Here is a 17728-nt window from a genome sequence, read left to right on the forward strand (position 1 = left end):
CATGCTTATGCTTTATGTCCCACAAGCCCGGTCTGAGCTGGGAAAGACAGCTTTTAGCTTCAGTGCCCCTGACTCCTGGAACAACTTACAGCAACAAATTAAACTAAATAACTTCATATCCTTTAACCAATTTAAACAAACTATCTTAAATCTGCCAAACTCTACCTGTAACTGTTTTAATTAGGCTATATTGTACTTTCACCCATTTAATTTTAATTGCTGCCACTTAATCTTCACCACTGTGTAAATGTTTCAATTGTTTTTCTCTTCACCTGTTGTGTATTTGATGTATTTGCGTTGAATATTGTTTATGTATTGTTGTTTTTCCTTTGAATTTGTTTGAACTCGACGTCATTGAAAATGAGGGTCACCCCTCAATTGGTCTCTCGAGGATAAATAAAAGTTAAATAAATGAAAATTAAAAATTTACTTTTATACTTTTTTCTTGTTATAATGCTATCCTATTTTATAATTGATTTTTATTGAAGAAGCTGATTCTCACAAGAATCACAATGCACCTTTACTGTCTTGTACCTGTTCTATATCCCTTAGTGATGATACATGGTGTGTTTATCTTGGTCTTAGATCGGTGGAGTCCGGAGCAGCAGCAGAGAAGATGTATCGGAGTGAAGAGGACTGGGCCTGTGTGCGGTGAGGGGACATTCACAAATATGTTAAGATGCTGTTTACGGTTAATTGAACGGTGGCCGGTGGCTGTGGTCGAAATGCCCTACTAACATCTTACTCATACTAAAAGCCCTTCTAACGTCCTACTACTAATTTTGTGTTTTGAAAGGTGCTATAAAAATTAGGTAATTACTTTTCTTTTTTTCTTGTTCTTTTTTGATGCAGCCTTTTGGAGTGGTTGAACCCGGAGCCTGTGAACCCCAATCCAGACAATGCAGATGACGTGGTACGTTCTCCATGTTCATTTAAAACTTTACCAACAAAATGTTTTGGAGCTGTGGTTTGGAGGTTGTTGGTGCCTCTTATGGTGTTAAACTATGGCCTCTACTTAATTTCCTGATGGTTATTTTCCTCATAAAAGAGCATTGCTATCTGTGTGTGAATGATAACGTGGGAATGGGAACAGATCTCCCTTGAAAAAGAGTCTCCGGTCTCAATGGGATTAACCTACGGAAGAGTATAAGGGCCACAGGAAAGAAAAACAATTTGAATTTTTTTTATAGGGATTTTTTTTCCTATTGTGCATTTTGGAGAATAAAGCCGAAATTTTGACTTGTTCCTCCAAAAAAAGTGAAGAATCTTTTTTTTTTTCTAGCAGGAAGATTTTGTTCTCCCTGTGGCCCTAATACTTTTCCGTATTAAAGGCCTACTTCACCGGTTTGAATATGAAGGTGTATTGAATTCTGAGATCCTATGTAGTATAAATGTGCGAAAAAAATTGAAATCGGTTCATCCTAGCCTGAGAAAAGGCAGAAAGAGTGTTTTTTTAACCCTATATTTCTCTTTCTCGTGACATCATATAAAGAGAAATATAGGGTTAAAAAAACCGCTCTTTCTGCCTTTTCTCAGGCTAGGATGAACCGATTTTTTTTTTATTTATTTTTTTTGCACATTTATACTACATAGGATCTCAGAATTCAATACACCTTCATATTCAAACCGGTGAAGTAGGCCTTTAACCTGTAGAAATGAAGGTTAAAATATTAAAATACATAACGTTGTGTGTGTCTTCAGGTGGTTCCCAGTGACCCTCGGCGCAGTGGGATCCTGGTGAACTCTCCTCTCCCAGTGGAGCCGTGCAGCAGCCTGGAAGACGCCCCGCTCACAGACTCTCTGCGCTGGGTAAACAAACGCACCCGAGCCTGATTCATGCTATTTATACCTGTCTGTGTGTCTCTACTACACTGTCTGTCTGTCTGTCTGTCTGTCTGTCTGTCTGTGTGTCTGTCTGTCTGTCTGTCTGTCTGTCTGTCTGTCTGTCTATAACAACAAACTCAACTGAGGCTGATTTCATTCTGTTTACACCTGGACATAGGAGAACAAGAGATGGAGGGAGACTGTAACTTCAATTTTGTACTAGTATTGAAACAGCATTTGCTTTTAAGTTTAAGATATGTTCCCCCTTTGCTTATTGTAAGCACTGCAGGCCATCAATTGTGTTTATTCATTAGATTCCTTGTCACAACACTGGTTGCAATGCATTTGATGGCCTTGAGATTGAGCTCAGTTAGTGTGTGGGTATGCGGAGGTTGACTATTTTGGCAGTAATGTTTGTTACACGTGTGAGTTTAACCCAGTTTGTGACATAAAGCATGTTGAAGAAACGGTTGGAACAGTAAAGCAGTATTGTACTACAAGGGTGTGTGTATGTGTCTCTGTGTGTCTGTCTGTCTGTCTCTCTGTCTGTCTGTCTCTCTGTGTATATGTCTGTCTCTCTACACTATTGTATAAAAGAGACTACAGCTAGTCCTGGGCAGCAGTGGATAAACCAAGATGCAGATTTTTAACCTTGTGTGTGTGTGTGCGCAGGTGTTACGTAAGCAGCAGTCCAGCTCTCTGTCGCCCGCTGACCGGTACAGCTGGCCGGCCGTGGCTCGAGGCTCCCACACGGTGATCGTCTCCCCGGGCGCAGAGCAGCCAACCAGCTACCTCCCTCCACTGCTCACACACATCCTGCTCAACTCCATATTCACCTCTCTCTCTTCCAGCGCAGGGGTGAGTACGAAAGCTACATATTTTAAAGGTGCACAGAGGAACTTTTAGTTTGTTTATATTCTTGCTCTTCTTGATTTATGATCATCAGAGGAGGAATGAAGGCCTGTGTCCACCAAACGCGCTTTTAAAAGTCTGTGCGCTCTTTTCTCTCCGCCCTGTGTTTTCAAAAGTTCAACTGTTTTTAACATAAAGCGCTCGGAGCTCCGCCTAAAAACGCCAGGCGCAGCGAGCGTTTAAAAGCCACCGGCGCTTTTTTAATAGGTGCGCCGCAAGCGAGTCCTACCATAGAGAATGCATTGCAAACAGACGTGCCACCTTTTAAAAGCACGTTTGGTAGACACAGGCCCTGTTTCAGAAATAAATGAAAGGTCTGTTCTGTCACTCACTAATGTTCTGTGTCTCTGTGTGTCTGTCTGCCTGCCTGTCTGTCTGTCTGTCTGTCTGTCTCTCTCTCTGCCCGCCTGCCTGTCTGTCTGTCTGTCTGCCTGTCTGTCTCTCTCTCTCTCTCTGCCTGCCTGTCTGTCTCTCTCTCTCTCTCTCTCTGCCTGCCTGTCTGTCTGTCCCTCTCTCTGCCTGTCTGTCTGTCTCTCTCTCTGCCTGCCTGCCTGTCTGTCTCTCTCTCTCTCTGCCTGTCTGTCTGTCTCTCCCCCCCCCCCAGCCCATAGCGGTGCTCCTGTGTCCCGGCTGGGAGAAGGTCCAGCTGGTGTTTGATCTTCTGGAGGAGCTGAACATGGTGCAGCATCTCCACCCGCTCATCGTGCTGCTCGGCGTCGGCAAAGACGAAGCCAAAGCCGTCAAGATCCCCAAGAACTGTAAGCCTAATCCCACCTCTTTCTTTTTACTACACTACATTAGCCTGGTTCTACCAGACCATCGTACTTAATTTCATTTGTACAGAAGGTCTGGAATCGCTCAATTGACAAACGTTAACTCACTTGAAGGCGGGTGTCTGTTGAAGTTTAAAACTATTGGATCTGCCCAGTGCCACTCTGGATCTGCCAACCAACCATGTCATGCGCCGGCTTCTGAGCCACTCCTTCTGTTCGCTGATTGGACCGGCAGAAATCTGTCCGGAGAAAACCTGAGAATATACTGCAGACCCAGACTGACTACTGAAGGGAAATGAAAATTGAGCGGAAGTAGTAGGCGGCGGTGCCAGGCTAACACTACATACTGAAGTACAGAAGAGTTTTAGGGCCACGGAAGAGAAAAAAAAATCAGATAAAAAAGATTATTTTTTTCCATTATGTCGGGAAATGTCAAAAATAAAGCCGACTGTACTCCAAAATGCTATTAGAGTTAGTGGGGCATTTATGTTTTTTCAGCATACTACAATTGACGTGCATGTATTGGGACATCCTAAATCTTTTTCTGGCATACTAAATAGTAGGGAAGTATGGGCTTGGCGTCGGCAAAGACGAGGCCAAAGCCGTCAAGATCCCCAAGAACTGTGAGGACCATCTCTGTCACGGCTTATGTTTGTGAAGACCATTAATTTTTTCCGGAGCTGTATCTCATAAATCGTTAACCTCATAGAATAATTGCCTGAATCATATTTACTCTACTTTTACTCTACATTTACTCTATTCTACTTTATAACCCTTAACATATGACTTAGGCAATTATGCTATTAGGCTAACGAGTAGAGTACATGTAGAGTAGAGTAGATGTAGAGTAAATACGTCAGTCTGCCCCAGGGAAGCTGTGGCTACTATCGTAGTTTACCTCCACCGGTATGACTGTGTGTGAATTAATGGAACCTGGAACCCTGTAAGCGCTTTGAGTCCTTAGGGAATAAAGCGCTATATAAATCCTATCCATTATTATTATGATTTAGGCAATTATGCTATGAGGCTAACGAAATGTTCCATTATCCCTCCCACCAGGCCTGAAATGTCAAGAATTAAGACGAATACTCCAAAATGCTATTGGAGTTAGTGGGGCATTTATGTTTTTTCAGCATACTACAATTGACGTGCCTGTATTGGGACATCCTAAATCTTTTTCTGGCATACTAAATAGTAGGGAGGTATGGGTATTGGAACGCAGGGCATGTAGAAAGAATAGAAGAGACCACTCCAAATGTTCAGTCTCTCGTTTGACTATTTGTAGGCATATGTTTGAGTAGAATAAACATTTTGGTTCTGATACACCAGAATCGAAATTGCGTTTAGCACTGGCCCACGGTGCAATAGGAACGATAGAAAAAAAATGTAGAGTAGAATAAGATAAACATAACTTAACAATATTTACATTAGATATATTCTAAATACGAAGTTGTGCAATGGAATTTTTTGTACAATATAAAATAGAAAGTAAAAAGTAGATAAGTTAAATTGAAATGTGCGATGTGATGAAATGTGATACATTATTTGATACATGTTCCATTATCCCTCCCTCCAGGCCTGCTGTTAGTGACCACTCCGTTCAGTCTGGTGCGTCTGCTGTCCTGTCACTGCTTCCTGTTCCTGCGTCTGTATCACCTGGTGCTGGACGAGGCCGACCAGCTCTTCACCCACGCTCCAGAACAGGTGTGTGTGTGTGTTTGTGTGTGTCTGTCCCTGTGTGTGTCTGTCCGTGTGTGTGTGTGTGTGTGTGTGTGTGTGTGTGTGTGTGTGTGTGTGTGTGTGTGTGTGTGTGTGTGTGTGTGTGTGTGTGTGTGTGTGTGTGTGTGTGTGTGTGTGTGTGTGTGTGTGTGTGTGTGCGCGCGCGCGTATGTGAGTGTGAGATAACATTCACATAGAGAAGACTCTGAAAGGCAAAATTAATTTTCATTTAACTTTTATTTATACTCGAAAGATCAATTGAGGTGTGTGTGAGTGACCCTCATTTGCAATAGTGTCGAGTCAAACAAATGCGATGCAAAAAAAAACAATATTCAATGCAAATTCACAACAACTGATAAAGAGACAAAACGATTAAAACATTTAGCCAGCGATGTAGAATGGCAAATACAAACATTCTTTGGACAAATGAAAAAGCCAGCTTACAATCTTTTTAGAGAAACGATTTGATAGACAAGCATTTAATTATCATGACCTCTACTTTGATATTAATGTAAATTGACTACAGCTGATTGTGATAAATGTTTTTATTCATACAGGATCAAATTAAGCAACTTTTAGATCGGGATTTCTTGTTAGACTTTTTCCGTGAGTTACAACAAAACCATAATTATTTTAATATGGTTACATGCACTGAACAACTTATTTTTTTCTTTAATTATTTTATTGGGGTCAAAAAGAGAATTTTTTATTTATTTATTTTGCCACACAGCAAAAGCATCCACATGAACAGCTGTCTCTGAAATCAAATGAAATGGAAATGCACAATACAAAACATGATAAAAAGCGTTATGCACTGTACAACTCTTCTTTGCATTCCTTTAAAACCACCGAACATTCTTCCCGTTTAGATGGCGACCATTTTGCAGCATTTCCAGAAGGTGACCACCAGCGAGGAGAATGCTTCCTGTCCTCAGCAGCTCGTTGCCGTGGCGAAGAGATGGACCAGTCACATGGAAGGTCTCTTAGCCAATCACATGCCTTCACCCTGCGTCGTCATGACAGTCCCCGAGGAAGCTGCTCTCTATGGCAACGTTCAACAGGTCAGTGGCAAATAAACGATAAGTCATCCATAATTACAAAATTATGTTGTCATGATAATACACTTAAAAATATCTGTTTTAGTCAACAATATTTTAGATGTCTTATACATTTTATTTTTTTATTAAGATCATTTTTGGGCATTTTCAAGACTTCATTTCATTTCATTTTTCATTTAACTTTTATTTATCCTCGAGAGACCAATTGAGGGGTGACCCTCATTTTCAATGACGTCGAGTTCAAACAAATTCCAAGGAAAAACAACAATGCATACACAGGGCTGTAAACTAGCGGTCGCCACTCGCCAAATGCGACCAAAATATTCCCCTGGCGACTTAATTTGGGAGGGATACATGCCACTGGGGCGGGTAAAAGTTTGTCCCGATGGTCGTGCTCTTGCGATAAATTATGCATGATAGAACAAAACATTGCAGTAGCTGTAAACTGATAAATTATGACGGTAGCAAACGTCAAGCTAAACTGGTGATTTGTTGTGTGTCACACTGAAGTAGCTCCCCCGACGTCACCGCTGTAGAAAATAAGTTCCCCCGAAGAAACGTAGCGTGCGCGTCACCGCCATAGAATGTGAAGAACGCCGCTCTTTAAAAGTTTTGGCGCAGCAAAAGCAGTTCGAGCGCAGCAATGGAGCTCTAAATAGATACTGGATCGGATTGGTCCCATTTTTAGTTCTGATGAGTAATAAGTAATGAGTGTAGGGCTGCAACAACGAATCGATAAAATCGATTAGTAAAAGCGTTGGCAACGAATTTGGTCATCGATTCGTTGAGTCGCGCGATTAACAAATCACTTGCAGGCGCGGCACTGTTTACATCCAGCCGCCGACAGGTTCATGCACACCCACAGCGAGCCTTCCGCACGTGAAGCGGTTGGTCATATCTAACACTGGACTGTAGGCCTATATAAAAGTGTTGTACCTTTGCTGTATTTGGGTTAAAAAAAACTCCTTCAACTCAGTATCCGTCTAGTCCAAAAAAACTCTGTCAGCTGCTGCTGCTGCTGCAGACTGTGTGCAGACGGGCTCGGAGAGTCGGCATCGGCGCATCAACAGTCATTCAAAGCAGCGGCAGTAATCACACAACCGAACGGTGTAGAAAGTCCCGTCAGTTAAAAATAGTAATCCAGTTTTTAAATCCATGTTAAAATCGGAAGGATATAGCTAGTTAGCTTTAAAAAAGTAGCAAACATGTCAACTGTGATGTGTTCAGGCCGGCTCAGTAATATGATTGATGTGTTCAAATGCAACACAAAAAAAAAGAAATTTTAGATTTTGGCGATTTTCCCACCAATATAAAATAGATAGTAAAGATGGAATTATGACCTGTTTAATGTCCTATCTTGAGCTATCATCATATCAGCAATTAAAGCAATAATACAAGTTCTATTTCAACAAAATAATAGAAAAGTATCAATAGTGATATCAATAAAGACTTGAATCGTTAAGGAGTCTCAAATGGTATCACTATCCATAAAAATTAATGATCTTGTGTCATCTGAGAGAAATTAAGATGATTTAATTGTTTTAACCGTTAGTATTTACTGGTTAAAAATCTTATCGGTTGACTAGTTTACCATGGACATCCCTTATACTGTATAAATGTATATATATATGTATAAGTTAGGTTTATTATTCATTTTTTATCATTTAATATTACTTTTAATTGTTCCGGGACGTTGGAGCAATAACCTGGTGTTTTGACACTGCAGTCTGCACTGTTTTTTTTAATCCGATTCATCGATTAATCGAAAAAATAATCGACCGATTAATCGATTATTAAAATAATCGTTAGTTGCAGCCCTAAATGAGTGTTTCCTTTGTCACAGTTTTGCACTGTTAAAGTTTTAAATGTGCAATGTTTGAAATGAAATGAATGAAACTAAATTAATATAATATTAAAATGTATTTCTAAATATTACTTTGGCCTCTTTTCTAAGCATGTACTGCTATATAATACTGTTATCTCAATGAAAAGTACTGAAACAGATGTATATATGCAACAAAAAGAGGCAATTTATTATTTGGCCGGTAAAAAATGTACTTGGCCGGTAGATTCTTTCATCTACCGGTCCCCTTGGCAGGTGAGCCAAAAAGTTAGTTTACAGCCCTGTGCATACACAATATTCAATGCAAATACATCAAATACACAACAACAGGTGAAGAGAAGAAAAAAAAGAAAAAACAAAAAAACTATTGAAACATTTACATAGTGGTGAAGAGTGGCAGCAATTAAAATGAAATGAAATGGGTGAAAGTACAATATAGCCTAATTAAAACAGTTACAGGTAGAGTTTGGTAGATTTAAGATAGTTTGTTTAAATTGATTAAAGGATATGAAGGTAAATCTTGATGATATTATTTACGAAATTAATCAGTTTAAGCCTTGACATTTTTTTGTATTTTTTTTATTTCAATGCCAAAAGTACTCAATACATGCTACTAATGCTTCTATAAAACTGCACTGTTTTTATTTTAATTTTTTCTAAATGTTTACGTGGTCCACACCTGTTTTAGGGACTTCTGTATGTATTCTGTATATTCCGCTGTATGGCTGATTTGACATTTTCAGGGAATTATTGTATTTTTTTTCAGATTATCCTGATGACTGAAGAGAGAAATAAGATCTCCGTTCTTCTGGGTGTGTTGGATTTCACCCCCGAGGTCGGACAGAAAACTCTGATCGTAGCAAACGGGTCCCAGGAGGTCGAAGACGTGTTCAAGGTGAATGGACGACTTACTGTGATCTTTACAGGTCCCATGTTATTTGATTGATTGATTGATTCAATTTATTTCAGACATATCAAAAATACAAAATAAAAAGCATGAAAATACAATGAACAAAAACAATGTTCAAATTATTTCACAAAAAAGAAAACAAATTACATATATTGAATTGATATGCCTGAAAAGCTAATTTTCAAAATGTCACAATTGTCCCCTTGTGACATCATATGGGGGAAAAAAACTCTGAATGGGTTGTTTGAACGAAGGTTTTCATAAACTGAATTAGAGCTGCAACGATTAATCAACAAATCGATTATTAAAATAATCAACAACTATTTTGATAATCGATAATCGTTTCAAGTCATTTTTTAATAAAAAAATTCCAAATTCTCTGATTTCTACGGTGGCGCTGAGCATTCACCAAATAAAAAAAAGTTTCAGAGCAGGATCTCGTAATTACGAGATAATATCTCGTAATTACGAGATAATATCTCGTAATTACGAGATAAGTATCTCGTAATTACGAGATAAGTATCACCCTCTCATTCATCAATAACAATGTCTGTGTGTGTGTGTTTGTGTGCAGACGAGGTGAACCTAGCCATAGGAAAACGTAGGCAATAGCCTTGGTTTCCGGACTACAATGGGCCCCATAATCAATACACTTATTTTAAATATTTGTTTACTGTTCATTCATTAATCAGCGATCGCATCGGGTACTGAGGGACACACTTTCGGCTTTACGCCCGTGATCAGCTGCTGAGGTCCGACTGGGCTTTTCTCCTGAATAGTCCCAGTGACTGCATATCTGCACAAAGTTGACATGGCTATACTCATTGTCATGCCCTCCTTGTAGAAGTTCTTATGTGTTTGTATGAGTCATGGATTACACCGAGTTTAACGACTGCATTTAATCAAAGCATTCAATAAAACTGCGTTCCGATACAGTAACAAACAGGAGGTAAAAGTGAACTAGCCCACCGGGCATTCTGATTGGATGAGGGAACACAGTACGGTGGCTCCGGTGGCTCATAATGAACAAACTGCATATACAAAGTGAAAGTGTGTCCCTCATTTCCCGATGCGATCGCTGATTAATGAATGAACAGTAAACAGATATTTAAAATAATTGTATTGATTATGGGGCCCATTGTATCTAGTCCGGAAACCAAGGCTATTGCCTACGTTTTCCTATGGCTAGGTTCACCTCGTCTGCACACAAACACACACACACACAGACATCGTTATTGATGAATGAGAGGGTGATCCTTATCTCGTAATTACGAGATACTTATCTCGTAATTACGAGATACTTATCTCGCAATTACGAGATACTTATCTCGCAATTACGAGATACTTATCTCGTAATTACGAGATAATATCTCGTAATTACGAGATCCTGCTCTGAAACTTTTTTTTATTTGGTGAATGCTCAGCGCCACCGTAGATTTCAGCTTCTCAAATGTGAATATTTTCTGGTTTCTTTAATCCTATTATGACAGTAAACTGAAATATCTTTGTGTTTTGGACATAAAAATACATTTGAGGACGTCAACATGGGCTTTGGGAAATTGTTCAACATTTTTCACCATTTTCTGACATTTTACGGACCAAAACACTAACCGATTAACAATCGATTAATCGAGAAAATAATCGACAGATTAATCGATTATCAAAATAATCGTTAGTTGCAGCCCTAAACTGAATTGAATTGTTTTTATCTTTATAATCTTCAGGCTGTGAGCAACAAATCCGCGTTCTGCCTTCAGACCCACGAGGGGACGACTCACCTGTTTGACTTTGTCGTCCAGCAGTGGAGAAAAGACATCGGCCCCGGAACTCATGTTATTCTGGGTAACCATGGAGACAATAACAGTGGTTCAGTTCCATGTTGAATGAAATATACAGATCCGTAAAAAATTAAAATCTTCATCACTACATTACTTATTGAAAATGCTCTTAATGATCAAAAATGTATTGGAATTTGGTAGAAATGTTGTCAGTAGTTTATAGAATAAAACCAAAAATCATTCTACTCAAACATATGCTTATAAAGAGTAAAACGAGAGACACTGAACATTTGGAGTGGTCTGAATGTTAACGTGTGAATGGGAACAGGTCTCCCTTGAAAAGACAGTCTCCGGTCCCAATTGGATTTACCTGTATAAATAAAGGTTTGAAAAATGGTTGAAAACAACGTGAAAAATACATTCAGCTCTGTCTCAGTGCCAAACGAGAAGACTTTTCTATGGCTCTTAATATCTCTACTGTCTTCCTGAACATTAACCCAGAGCTTGTGTCTCTCTCATTGTTGTTGTTCTGACCCCAGTGACGACCAACGAGTGTCTGAAGTGTCTGGGGATCAGAGACGCCACGTGTGTCGTCCACTACGGCTTCCCCACGTCGCCCAAAGTGTTCGGCAGCCGACTCTTCTCCATGGCAGAGAACTTCAGGAACCTTTCTGATGCAGTAAGAACACACTTCTCTTGTCTTGTAGCCATACTAGCTAGTTAGAAATGTAACGGTGCACAAAAGGCTGCATACAACCAAGGTCTGTGCAGTTCGATATGAATACATGTATTGGTTACACCCCTACTAGGTTCCTATCTAAATGTGAAGAGTTTCTTTTGAAAGTTTGTTAAAAAAAAAATATGTGAATTAGGTGTGTTTCGATCATCTGCTGTAGCGGATAAACTCCACTAGTTTGGTCTGAATTACGCGCTGTAGGCAATGTAGCGTAACACGGTTGTAATAAAAAGTAGAAAGTGGTAGATGTTACAAAGCAGAAACTAAACAAACATGGAGAGAGTTTGATAGAGATGTCTTACCTCCCCTTTTAAGATCCATATCATCCCACTCACTCTTTAAAAAGCAGCTTAAAAAACATCTTATCTTTTTGTGACTCTTCTAATCACTTCTAATCCTGTCTTCTCCTTTGCTTTTTTCTTTTTCTTTCTAATTTTTTCATTATCTTTGACATGTATTTATCATATTTTTTTCCATCTATTTTTGATTATTTTGAGTATTTATGTACCTTGTCTCCTTAATTTCTAGAGTTTATTTGTTAGCCTGAATATGATTTCATTGTGATTATTGATAGGGGTGGAACTCTGTACAAGCCCATTGGGCTTCGTTCCCTCCTTGCACCATTAATTGTTAATGTGTGCTAAATAAATAAACTAAACTAAACTAAAAGTCTGCAGGATTTAAGTTGTTATCGTCCTTTCAGTGAAGTTAGTATTGTCCATGTTTATTGCCATCTGGAGACCAAGACATAATGCAGAGATTATGATGCATGTGTAAAAACTTTTTGGGCGAAATTAAGGATTTTTTCTCTCTTAAATTTTGACATCTCCATGACCCTATTCTCATTCTTCATAATGCTACTGTCAGATTACTGTTTGCATAATAAAAAGAACCTTTGATGAACTTTTTGTCCCTTGTTTCCACAGGTTTCGTCCCGCGATCATACGGCTAGCGTCCCTCGTCCCACCATTTTCTTATTCTTAAAAATGCTTATTACTGTTTGCATTTATAAAACAAATATATAAAAAAGAGCCCTTGATGAACTTGTTGTCATTCTCATCCCATTAACTCTTTCTTTACAGCTAAACGATGCCCTACAAACATGAACTTTTTGTCATTTTTCTAAGGTTTCCTCCCGTGATCATATGGCTAGTGGCGCCCATCCTATAACAATTTAAGAGAATTGTACCTGTAAAATTGGCTTTGAAATGTGGTATGGGGTGTCTGTGCAGTTCATCATCAGCTCCTCCATACAGAAGTAAAAAATATATAAAAAAGATCCCTACATGAACTTTTTGTGCCTTGTTTCCGCAGGTTTCGTCCCGTGATCATACTTCTAGTGGCGCTCATCCCGTCCGCTCTGTGCTGCTGATCTCAGAGAGGAACGCGCGTCACGTTGTGGGTCTGCTGCGTTACCTGGTGCGGACCGGAGCCCCGTTGCCCCCCGAGCTGCTCGCCTTCGCACGGGGCGTCAACGTGGCCCGGGAAGACCAGAAGAGAGACAGGCCTTTCTGCTCCTCAGTCAAGAGCTTTGGAGTCTGCAGGTCAGTTAATTATTTTTTGAATTTTTTGTAATTTTTGTTTTTGTAATTTTTTTATAATTTTTTTTTTTTGCATTATATATATATTTTTTTTACTATTGAATTTTAAATTTTTTCCATGAAGAGCTTTGGAGTCTGCAGGTCAGTTGCTTTAGTTTTTTTCGTAATTAAATTTTCTTCCTTTTTTGTTGCAATTTTCTTTTGCACATTTATTTATTTATTTATTTTTGCAATTTTTGAAAATATATATTTTGCTATTCTTTTTGCAATTTTTTAAATTTGTTTTGCAAAATATTTTTTTCAATTTTTTCTGCATTTTTGTGTGTATTTTTTTTTTTTAAATTGCTCCGATTTATGATTTTACAAATGCTGTTATCTTTTCCATCTTGTAAGAGCTTTTTGGCTGTGGTTAAGATCGTGATATTTGATTTACTCCATACTCTAGTAGCTTATTCAGTCATCAAAAACGATTGCTGCATATTTCAACTGTTTTATTTAATCAGTCCAGACGAGACAAGCTCCATAATGTTGATTGTGTGTTTCTGTTGCAGAGACAGCAGTGTGTGTCCCGACCGACACCGGTTCTTCCCCCAGCTGGACCAGTCTCTGCTTCCTGCCTCTGGAGTCATAGAGGTGAGGAGTCGATCAAGGGAAAGTGTGTTTCCATTCAAACGGCTTTAGAGATAATAAAAACCTGTGTTTAAAGCTGGGGTGGAGGATTTGGGGAGAAAATGGCAGTTGGGATAGAGATTTGAATCCAAATACCTCAACCACTCCATTTCTTTGGTCCCTCCCCGACACGCTCTACACCAACAAAGTCGTGCCAAAGTGAATGGACAGTCCAATAAGAACAGAGAATCGGAGCCTCGCTCTGATTGGTCAAAGTGTACAGCTCATGTTGACTTTGACCAATTAGAAATCACATACTCCAGCTTTAATGACTTAAAATGCTGTTTGGTGGTATAATCTGTATATGGAATTGATTTCATTTTCACACTGAATCACATTCAAGCAAACATATTTGAACGAAAGCCGAAATAGATTAGTCCTACCAAACCATAGTACTTAATTTAATTTGTACAGAAGGTCTGGAATCGCTCAATTGACAAACGTTAACTCACTTGGAGGCGGGTGTCTGTTAAAGTTTAAAACTATTGGATCTGCCCAGTGCCACTCTGGATCTGCCAACCAATCGCATAACGTTTGGTCGTGACGTATGTCATGAGCCAGCTTCTGAGCCACTCCCTCTGTTCGCTGATTGGACAGACAAAAATCTGGCGGAGAAAACACACTTATATACCGCAGCCCTAGACTGACTACTGAAGGGAAATGAAAATTGAGCGGAAGTAGGTAGGTGGTCGGTGCCAGGCTAAAAATGGATGGCGCCATCTACCAAGAAAATTATTTATATGTCACAAGTTGTGATAGTGCTTATATGTAGTATGGGAGTCTATGTTGCAATTGCTTGGACTTTTTATCACTTGGAAGTTCACAGATCCAAATGTGTCAATCCGGTTGCGTCCATGTGTGCGCCTGGGACCAGATTTCCTTCATTTCAGAAAGGTTCGACTGTCACACAGACCTTCAGTGGTAATATCTTCAGAGAGATGCAATCCCCAGTGTCAAGGAAGGGAAACATTCTCTCGGTGAATGTGTGTGTGAAGGTGTGTATGTGTGTGTTGGTGTCAGCATCATAGAACGACAGCTTTCCTTTGTTCCAGTCCAGATTCACTCTGATCCTCTGGAACTTCTCCTGCACTCCGAGCTCAGTGCGTAGAGCTGGTGGTGACCATGCATAGTATTTCCCTTGAAGGAACCATAATCCCCAGAGTCCACACTCTATGTCTTCCTTCCGTTGGACAGATTCTGATGACACACCCAATAACCAGCGTTTACTGCCTGTAACCTGGACGTCCCAGCTGTGAGTCCCTGCGGTAAAGCCCTCGGAGCTCAGGACAGCCCAGTAATAATCAAACCTCTCTGGATTATCAGGAAGCTGCTGTTCCTTTCCTGATCTTACTTTGGTCAGATCTTCAGACAGGATGAGTTCTGGATAAGCAGTGTTTGGGTCCAGAACCAGAGGAGTGTAGGAGACCATGTCCTTCATCTTGTTCCAGATGTTGAAGGTCAGGTTGCCCAGGTGTTTGGCCTCGTCTATCAGAGCTCCTGAGAGCAGCTGTGGATCATCTGGCAGGGGGCGCTGCTGGACTCTTTCCACTGCAGCCTTGTAGTTGAGCAGGAATGAGACGTCTTCAGCTCTCAGCTGCTCCTCTGTGGCTCTGACTGTGTCCGAAAGAGCTGCTATCTCTCTGCTCAGAGCCTCCATCTTCTCTTTCATCATCTGACTCTTCTGCTCCTCTTCCTCCCTTAGTTCAACCAACCTAGCTTCCTCTTCCTCTTCTAGAAACTGGTGAAGCTTCTTAAACTGATCCTGAATCTGCCTCTCTGTGCGTCGGGCCTGGACCTTGATGTGTTTTTCTGTTTGATCATACTCCATTTTGACATGTTCAAAAAGACAAAACTTCTCCTTTAAGGGCTTTAGAGTTTCCTCAAGTTTCTTCTTGCGTTGTCGTGCAGCTTCATCAATGGATTTGAATCTGTGTTTGATGTGTTTTACTGAAGCTATGCAGACGGGACAAACTAGCTGCTGACAGTCAAGACAGAAGAGTTTGAGTTTCACAGAGTGTAGACTGCAGAGAGCCTCTGAAACTTTCTGATCTCTCTCCTTAGAGAAGGTCTCACACAGGTTCTTTAAAACCAGGTTACAAGGTGGGTATTCCTTTGAAGATCTTCTCTTACAAACTGGACACTCGTGCGCAGGTTTCTCTTGCCACCAGTTCTTCAGGCAGACTTTACAGAAGCTGTGGCTACACGACAGAAGAACAGGATCTCTATAAACATCATGACAGACCGGACAAGAGAGATCCTCCTCTAAACTGGAAGCCATTTTGAATCTGAGTGGGTCTGAAAACACAACAGACAGAAAGAAGAGTCATGCGTGGCTCCCTTTACTCCTCTACTAACTTATCTGAGAGTCCTGTTTTTTTTTAATACTTTATTTTTGGATTTTTCTTTTTCATTCATTCATTTTGTCTTTATTTTGAACCAACAAATAAAAAAATAAGAAAAGCAAGTATGACACATCATAGAAATACACAAAACAACAATAATTATAACGTGTCATAAACAATGTTTATAAAATAAATGAAGTGTCTGTCCGAAAAGGAGCGAGAGGAAGCCAAAGCTTATGTATTCCCACTTCTTGTTTAACTGCTCGTAATTTATCTGCTATGCATTTATCAGTTTTTAACAACTATTTACATAATGCACAGAAATGCACAACACACAACTGGAAAAGCGAACACACAAGCAAAAGATAAAACAAAATAAACAATATGGCGTACTCTGCTTAAAAGCTTTCTAAGACATTGTTTAAATTAAAGGTAAATGTTAAACAAAAAATAAAAAGTCAAAAAGGTGTCATGAAGGACACTTCAGCGCTGCTATATGGTTGAGGAAAGGCTGCCATATCTGTTTAATTTTTTTTAACATATTTTCTCCATATATAGAGTGCTGGAGATTCCATAAGGCACATATCAAAGCAGGGGGCTATCTCCTTATTCCAAACCTTAAACCTGCAGTGTGTAGAATTTGGGGTTTTATTTCCTAGCAGATTTTGTAGAAAGTAATTATAATATCCATAAATACATTTAATTTAGTGCATAATAGCTGAAAAACAATTTTTTTAATAATTTTTTTCCCCTTAGAAAGGGTCTCATATATGTCCATATTTCTACATATTTTGGACCAAGGCCTAGTGCCGCCATCTTGAAAGTGTCATAGTTGGAATGTCATCAGGTGCATTGTTTAAAATTTAGAATTGTTCTAAATTCTAAACAATGCACCTGATGACATTCCAAAAACATGGATTCCTCCATAACACTTGCCTTCTCAATGTACAAAATGTACTATTAATATTTGTAATTCTCCGCTCAGGAGGATAATTCAGATTATTGGCAGAGGTGATTTTACACCAATGAGGACATATTTATGAATGAGGATATTGATTGTAGGTAATACATTACTTAAAATGTTACACAGTGCCCCTTTTAAGAATCTTTTATTTTTTTGAGATAACAATCCCATACTGGATCGACAAAGCTTGCGTTTTTGGTCAATCTCACCTTCAGTGTGTGGAATGTCAGCAGTAGTAGTAGTAGTAGTTTTCTTCTTTTAAAGCACTTTGAGTGGCCTTGTGTCTGAATTGTGCTATATAAATACACTTGCCTTGCCTTGCCTTTTCTCTCCTGTATCAAGGTTCAAGGTATCTTTATTATCCCCGAGGGGCAATTTGTTGTACAGCCAGGAGTAGAGAAAGAACAGCAAACATATAATATATAAGACAACAAAATAACACAAACAGATCACATATTTACATGGTGATTCATCAGTCATTGACCAGACTGATGGCAGCAGGCATAAATTATACATATATGATATATACTCACTCAGAGGAAGTTGTTAGTTGGAAGGTGAATCTGTTTGTCTGTTTTTCAGTCCGTGTGTGTCTTCGGTTAGGAAAGAAAAACAAACTCTTTCCTGGTTTGTCTCAGGTAAAGGGGGTGGAGCTCCAC

General features: G+C 39.5%; 2 protein-coding genes across 3 annotated transcripts in view; one reads left to right on the forward strand and one right to left on the reverse strand.

The window, feature by feature from the left end:
- Nucleotides 1-17728, forward strand: part of tdrd12 (tudor domain containing 12) — a gene marked incomplete at both ends in the record, with an annotated part of 42484 nt that overhangs the window by 10284 nt on the left and 14472 nt on the right. The window contains 12 exons of the mRNA XM_080028461.1: nt 586-651; nt 853-913; nt 1702-1809; nt 2497-2682; nt 3341-3494; nt 5086-5213; nt 6098-6289; nt 8896-9024; nt 10764-10881; nt 11357-11484; nt 12868-13097; nt 13646-13727. Of these exons, the coding sequence (XP_079884587.1) occupies nt 586-651; nt 853-913; nt 1702-1809; nt 2497-2682; nt 3341-3494; nt 5086-5213; nt 6098-6289; nt 8896-9024; nt 10764-10881; nt 11357-11484; nt 12868-13097; nt 13646-13727 (1582 nt within the window). The remainder of the gene's footprint in view (nt 1-585; nt 652-852; nt 914-1701; nt 1810-2496; nt 2683-3340; nt 3495-5085; nt 5214-6097; nt 6290-8895; nt 9025-10763; nt 10882-11356; nt 11485-12867; nt 13098-13645; nt 13728-17728) is intronic.
- LOC307250695 (E3 ubiquitin-protein ligase TRIM35-like) lies at nt 14425-17657 on the reverse strand. Of its 2 annotated transcripts, XM_080027854.1 has the most exons (3): nt 17603-17657; nt 17279-17422; nt 14425-16058 (listed from the first exon to the last, which is right to left on the reverse strand). In XM_080027854.1, exon 3 carries the CDS (start codon nt 16039-16041, stop codon nt 14650-14652), a length of 1392 nt encoding a protein of 463 aa, XP_079883980.1. In that variant the 5' UTR covers nt 16042-16058; nt 17279-17422; nt 17603-17657; the 3' UTR covers nt 14425-14649. The 2 variants fall into 2 exon arrangements, with proteins under 2 accessions (XP_079883980.1, XP_079883981.1); XM_080027855.1 differs by lacking the exon at nt 17279-17422 and having other exon boundaries at nt 17603-17650.

Source organism: Ammodytes marinus, assembly GCF_949987685.1.
Source record: "Ammodytes marinus genome assembly, chromosome: 5".
Lineage (NCBI taxonomy): Eukaryota > Metazoa > Chordata > Actinopteri > Uranoscopiformes > Ammodytidae > Ammodytes > Ammodytes marinus.